Here is a 7,467-nt window from a genome sequence, read left to right as displayed (position 1 = left end):
TAATTAATTTTGGTTAAGGCCTTGACGTAAAAAATACTTGAATATTTCTACTAAGTCGTTTCGTATCTCAAAACATCTTGCTGTATATTTTGATTTTTAGTTCATAAAAAAAACAGTCTTAGATCATCAGTAAAATAATCTAATATAAAAAATTATTATGGTTTATTTATAATTTATTTTACAAACATTTTTAACATTCTTATTTCTTTATTATATTGATCCGGAGGTACACAATACAATATAGTTTTAACACAGAATTATTTTTTACTTTCGATTAGATTAGAAATATTATTTTACTTTATATACTGAAAGATTGATTCATTTCTTTTTTTTTTCCCTAAAGGTTTGAATCAACTAATGTGGTACTATGCAGATCTTGAAAAATCAAAATGTTATCATCACAGTGACGGTCCTGCAGATTTTGATACTCAAGAAAGGGCGTGCTCGATTTGGAGAAGATTTGCTAAGTAAGCTCATTCCTAAGCCAAGCCCACATTTACTTTCATTTTCCTCTACATGAAATACATAATAAGGGAAAGTATTGGGACCGTGAAAATTTACGAATTCTTGTAGTTCGATGGGAATACCCATTTTGAGGTTCTCAGAGTCGAAATAACGGTCAGTGTAAGTATGTGGACAGCTTAGCTAAAAAAAAACAAATGTACAAAACTAAAATTATATATTAAAGGTAAGGCTGTGACTGCAACTTTTTTGATAAAATCAACTGACCGGAAGTGACACTCTATATAAAAATTATTTTTCACGTATTCTTTTATTCACGTATTTTTCCCGATTTTCACAAAAACGGTCAAACGATTTTAATTAAATTCGGCAAATCCTTGTATCATTAAGGGTACATTATTATCAAATAGGTCTTATCCTCCTTGAAGTCCGACTGGGCTTAAATGCGGATTTATTAAAAAAACTATCCGCTCAAGTATTTGAAAAAAAAAATCTTTTTACTTGTAAAGGAAAATTGCTGAAGATTCATGTTTCTAAGAATCGTATTACGTAGATATAGAGGACTCTATAAGGTTTGTAGACATTCTAGCGTTTAGTACGAATGAAAAGGTAGCATTTATAGTGGATCCCATGATAATTGATTTCACACAATCAAGATCTGAGTGTCAAGACACAGGTAGAAAAAGGGGGACATTATTTATATTACTTATTTTATTAGAATTTGGTGAAAGACGATTTTGAGTTAAAGGGCTATGGTTTGGAAGTAGAGGAACCTCTCACAATCAGTAATGTTTTGAAGGAGCTGGGTAATGAGAGGAACCAGTTTCAGAGTATGGCGGGAACCTTTATTCTGGACTCACTGGGAATCCTACATCACTACTTGTATCAGACATTGGCTGGGCATTGTCAACTCTACTAACCCAGTCAAAAAGGGAAAAAGATTTTTATTATTGATATTAAATTAAACTAACTATTTACGCGATGTAAAAAATAACATTTTTTTTATTAAAGTATTTCACCAAACAATTGAATGTACTTAAATTAACTAGGAATACGGTTAATTAACACAATTGTTAATATAAACAACTTTATTGTAGCTGTTTCTTTTTTCTGAGTTATTATTAAATAAAAAACTGTCTGAGCCACACTATGCCCATATGTTTAACGTGAAACTATATTTTAAAAGTTTATTACATTTTTATTGTAGGCATATACGATCTACAGATCTGTAAAAATAAATCTGGTGCGGTGCTGGCATCACACGACTTTCTTTTGTTAAAAATATCTGTATTTTAAGGTTTCTTGAGGTGAAAATCACAAATATCAATTTTTTTTTTTAGTCATGATTACAAGAGTTTAACAAAGAATAACGGAGCAATGTAAAAATGAGTGAGATCGGACAGTTTCGGCTTTTTCCAATTTGTATTCCTGTCTCTATTTTACTTATCTCTCTTTTAGTTATTCATCAAATTCTTTAATTGATTTTGTTTGTTCATTACTTATTCTTTAACAAGGAGAACTGGCTATTTATTGCAAACAAATAAAATTAAAGTTACTATACTGGAAGTGTTTTCAAAATTCGTTAGTTAAGCCCTGTTAGACTATTTCTATGAGGGTAAGGCTTATCTGATACTAAAATTCACACAATTTTGTATTAATTTGCCGAGTTTAATCAAATTCGGGGGGTGACGGTAGCAGCGTTGTAACGCGCCTGTCTGCCAACCCATAGCTGGTTGCGAGTTCGATCCCGCCACTAACCGGGATTTTTTCAGGCAAAAAATTATGCAATGCTCACACACAACCCCGGGCATTTGTGAGGCCCGCTCGCCAATGGGTGGCACTCACAAAAATAGGCGTGGGAGTGACGGACCCACCCTATGAAAACCACGTCTGGAAACGCCTTTGACCTCCACGGTCTGTCACCCCAATGAAAAAAAAAATCAAATTCGATAAAGTTGTTTTAGGGAAAATTATAAAAAAAAAAAAAAGTGTAAAATCGAATCTCTAAAGTGGTATTTTTTTTTTTTTTTTTGTAGATTTTAATAGAAAATTTCCTGTCACATTCTGGGCATGCATATGCCCTAAATATGAAAGTTTCGTATGACTTTCCAATTTTAGCTTAGCTGTTCACACATACGCAGACCATTTTTCGGGATTTGGTTATTTAAACTGAAAAGTGTATATCCCTCGACTTCTTATGTGTACTTCCATTTAATATACATTCTATATATCCGGTAAGAGAAAGTCAAAAATGAGAAATTTTAACCAATTGGATAATAAAATGTATATATTGGGTATAAAAAAAAGATGGAGATTGGCGTTTAATATGGTTTACTCAAAACTGTTACTAGAATGGGACCTTAATAGGGCAGACATCAAAAACTTGAAGATTTGTGGCATATTTTAAATGCTTAAGTGTGTAGTTTATCAAATTGATGGAACATTAGGGAAAACTTTTTTCTTGTAAGAATAACAGCTATGCATTATTTATTGGAAATTCTTTCTAGTTGGATAAAATATAGAATCATAGATTGGATGGGGTTTATACGGTCTTAGAGATGAACTTCACCATTTTGGAGCATACCGTGGTAATCCGAGCGTGTCAGCAAAAGGTCCACACAACCCTCTAATGTTGAGACAAATAGGCTTAAATGGCTACGTGATGAGAATGGCTCAAGCTAGCTGGAAAAAAGAAGGCTCCCAAGCCAGCTAAATTTATTTGAAAATTGTAGTGAAGAAAAACATTGCAAGCTGTTATGAAAGAAATACTAATAATGTAGTGATTAAAAACGAAAGGAATAGCTATTAGTAACTACATATAACAATCATGTGAACCGTGTGAATAAATTAATAATACGTTTATTGTGAAATGGTGGCAATTGTATTAGTAATGACCCAGATTCCTAGGAAACGAAACCTAACCTTTCCTACGTTATATTTGGAACGGGGTTTAATCAGTCTCGAGAAGATTGCAGAACAGTTACATTTATGTCTATAATCGTAATATAGTAGTTACTTAATTCATGTTAAGTTACAGGAGCGATCTGGGATCAGAACCTTAACAGATGGAAGAGGAGAACTAACAGTGAACTGCTTGCAGTGACTGGTCAGTCAATATCTCAATAATCCATTAGGACGCCTCTGCACAACAATACAGTGTAGTTGATAAGAGACAACGTAGGGAGCCAAAAACCAGATAGACAGAATCGACAAAGATGTGAAAGATCTGCTTGCAGCAAACTAAAAAGCAGTAGCCCAATACAGGCTGGAGTGGAGAAGGCTGGTTCGGGCGGCCTGAGATCTACTAAGTCTATAGAGCCAACTGAGAAACAAAAAAAGATTCCTCTGGCTCACCAAATAATACCATCGAACTTGGGAATCTACATACCATCGACTGGTGGCAGTATTGGGAATAGAGACCACTATAAGTGAATTGAGTGTTATGATGAAGAATACAATTTTTTGGTCAAGGAAAAATATTGTATATTGGCATGCTTACTTAGAGTCATAAAGAAAAATACAAAGACTTTATTAATTATTAATTGCGTTTTAAAAGAGTTTAGGTCGCACTGTATGTATTAGTTGGAATGGGAATACACCCAACTATATTACAAACTGAAATACAAGCATTAGAAATAGCGGCATTAGAAAACATTAAAAATAACCCAAAAGGAAAAAACATTTATATAATATCAGACAGCCAAGTTGCTTTAAAGGCAATAATGTCTTATACCATAAAGGCAGGGCTAGTCTGATATTGTCTGGAAAGACTAAAAGAATTTGCCAGATGCAATAAACTCAACTTGATGTGGACCCCAGAACATGAGGGGATTGAAGGAAACGAGATGGCAGATACCCTTGCAAGGAAGGGATCAGAAATGATGCTTATTGGCCGTGAGCCATATTGCAACATATCTGGAAGTGCAATCAGGAAGGTGGTTGACTCCTAGGAACATAAAGAGAAGGAAACATACTGGACATTGAAACCAGGCATGAAGCAATCCAAGCTCTTTATTGAAATATCATAGGAAAAGGCAAAATTTTACCTTAACCCTACTAGAAATAAACTGAGGACGATAACAGGACTCCTCAAGGGCAACTACCCCTTAAAATATCATCTTAAGAAGATGAGACTGGTGGAAGATTCCACCTGTCGTCTATGTATGGAAGACGAAGAAAAGGCACAGCACATTCTGTGTGAATGTGAAGCCCTTGCCTTTCGAAGACTACAGTATTTGGGGCAGGGTAGAATGGAACCTGAAGACATTTCTAGAACATACCCAAAAGAATTATTGAGCTTCGTAAGAAGCCTAAAATTCATATGGGATATCTAGTAGAGAGGGGTAACTCACAAAAGATGCAATTGGGTTGAAGTGAGGAAGGGATTCTCGACATTCAGTGTAATAATAATAATAATTTATTCGTTTTGTTGATACGAGAACAGTTCTTAAAAATCGAATATTTTTTTAATATGATTTAGATGATTGAAGATTGTATTATTATCATAATGTAATACTGTTCCTACTCTTCTACAGCGTTCACTTAATGTGAGTAACATATTCAGATTGCTTGCTCATAACTCTTATTTTATGTTTTCACACATTGGGAAACACTATTTCCATAGTTTAAATCTCAGCAAAATATGAAAACGTCCTACTAAAACCCTAGAACCTGTATGATACTACGTACAACTTAATTTCATAATGATATGACGAGCTTAATCAAAATCATTATTGTGTTCCAGAAATTAGTAAATAAGTATAAAATCGGTGACATTAAGTTGCACTTCCGAAAAGTCAATTTTATAGAAAACTTTAATGTAACATCCCAGCAATATATTTACCTTAAATATGCAATTTTCGTGCATTATGATTCACATTTACACCTACAGACTTACACATATCATTTTACGAGACATGTTTTTCGGACTAAGTGGACCATAGAACTTATATTTTGTTTAAACTCAAATTCTAAATTTTCCTTCCTAATACTTCTCCTTGCTATATATATTGGTATGTTGGTATGTTGGTATGTAAAACTAAAAATGTTCAATTTATGAAGATTTTAATGGTAACTACGAGTTTGTGATACTTAAGCCCTAGATGCTATGTGATACTAAACTCCACTTAATTTCACATTGATAAGACTAGTTTGATCAAAATCTTTATTATGTTGTGAAAATTGGCAAATAAATACAAAATCGGTGTTATCAATATTAAGTAGCACTATCTGAAGTCAATTTTACCTTACACTGATTCCTTTGAAAATTCAGATTCAACATTTCATACAACACCGAAACTTCTCCAATCTGTGTATTTGATATATGAGTCTGTAAAAATATATAAATCTAAATCTCAAAAACAGTAATGAGGTATTCTTTCATTCAGATGAATATGTAAAATCATTATCCAGTTTCAATTAAGTAATTAGCATACAAAGAATGAAGGGTACTATGCATCAAAAATTATGTTTTATTATTTATTCGCTTCTTACACTATACCTTTATCTAAAGTATTGTGTATATCATTAACCACAATATCCTAAATAAGTCGGATTAAATATTTAAAAAACACTACAAGTAAAATGAATTTCTTCTGTATTGCAGTTTGTTCGAGACATCGCAATCACTTTTCTGGGCTAGCTTTGGTCTTGTCGATTTGACCAATTTCGAACTGACGGGTATAAAAGGATTCACAAGATTTTGGGCTCTACTCATGTTCGGATCATATTCTGTCATCAACATCATTGTCCTCCTTAATATGCTTATCGCTATGATGTCTAATTCTTATCAGATCATTTCGGTAAGTCTGTATATATAGAAAATTTGATGTTCTAGAAATAAGTTGCATTTATTACTGTTAACTTAGCCCTTAATAAACGGCTTGAGTCTTCTTTACGATTTTTATTATACAGAATATTAATAATAAAGACAGTAGGATTGCCTTCTCTGAGGGTTATACCAGAACAAACTTTTTCAAAAATATGAGTTGATTGTTGATAATATCATTAATTTTTTTATACAAAAGGTATAGTAGATGATAACATTAATCCAGTAGTTGAGCAACTGCCTATGTTTCGTTTAGTTATCATGAATTGCTAAAATAGGTCCTTCATCCTCAATAGATTCATCTTTCTGGGCCAATACAGTCCACCGCTCCGTAATCCTAGAAGTCTCCATAAATCGTTTCTTTACATGTCCTGAGGTTTTGGATGTTCCATTATTGGTTTTTCTTTTTCTTCTTTATTTTGAAATGCTTCGGCTGAAACTTCGAATCCGAGATAAGTATCCCACCTCATTGAGAATAGCCGTTTCTTTTGATTCATGATCTATCTGCTAATGTTGTTCTCTGATTGTTTCGATTTGTACATTAGTAGCTCCTGTAGACAAGAGTTGATCAGGCTCTTATATGTTTGTCCTTGTACCTTAACTAATATTTTTTTGGTTTTACCAGTACCTACATGTCTTAAAACGCATACTATATAACTGACCTGAGCTCATCCGGAAATTTCGTTTTCGCAGTACCCTCTTAGCCTTTATCAAATCCCTTTAAGAGTGAGCATTCAACCTTCTTCATCTGTTTCCTCATCTTCACTCTCATCACCGCTAAATGTTTCATCAATACCTGAAATTTCTTTCGTCATCATATTATTCATACTCTACTTCTTTTTTACATAAATTCTACCTTCCTTTACCCCACAGAAGCTGTTACTACTTTTCTAACAACCTCTTATGTTCCTTAAAATTTATCTTTCTAATTGGATTTAACATCTCGTGAATCTCTGTACCTCCCTCTTTATTGGGCAGTGGGACTTTCCCTTCTTTAGCAGCCTTTGGTTTAATTACCTTTACTTGAACCTTTGGCACCTCTTTGTTTCCTCTTTGACTCGTTCCAGTTGCACCCTATTGCCGTGTACGGGGCTCGGGGTTTCTAAGCCCGACTGGGGGTTCCCCGTACCGGTATTACTTTTGAAATGTATTCATATATTAATGTATTTATATTATTT

General features: G+C 33.5%; 1 protein-coding gene across 1 annotated transcript in view; it reads left to right on the top strand.

Annotated features, from left to right (window-relative positions):
* The window catches only part of LOC106688246 (transient receptor potential protein), a gene marked incomplete at its 5' end in the record, with an annotated part of 45,360 nt that overhangs the window by 26,182 nt on the left and 11,711 nt on the right, over positions 1 to 7,467 (top strand). The window contains 2 exon segments of the mRNA XM_024360613.2: positions 344 to 467; positions 6,068 to 6,263. Coding sequence (XP_024216381.1) covers positions 344 to 467; positions 6,068 to 6,263 — 320 coding nt within the window.

This window comes from Halyomorpha halys, unplaced genomic scaffold, assembly GCF_000696795.3.
Source record: "Halyomorpha halys isolate HHAL.00 unplaced genomic scaffold, Hhal_1.1 Scaffold1088.1, whole genome shotgun sequence".
NCBI lineage: Eukaryota > Metazoa > Arthropoda > Insecta > Hemiptera > Pentatomidae > Halyomorpha > Halyomorpha halys.
This window is presented reverse-complemented; position numbering and strand designations above follow the sequence as displayed.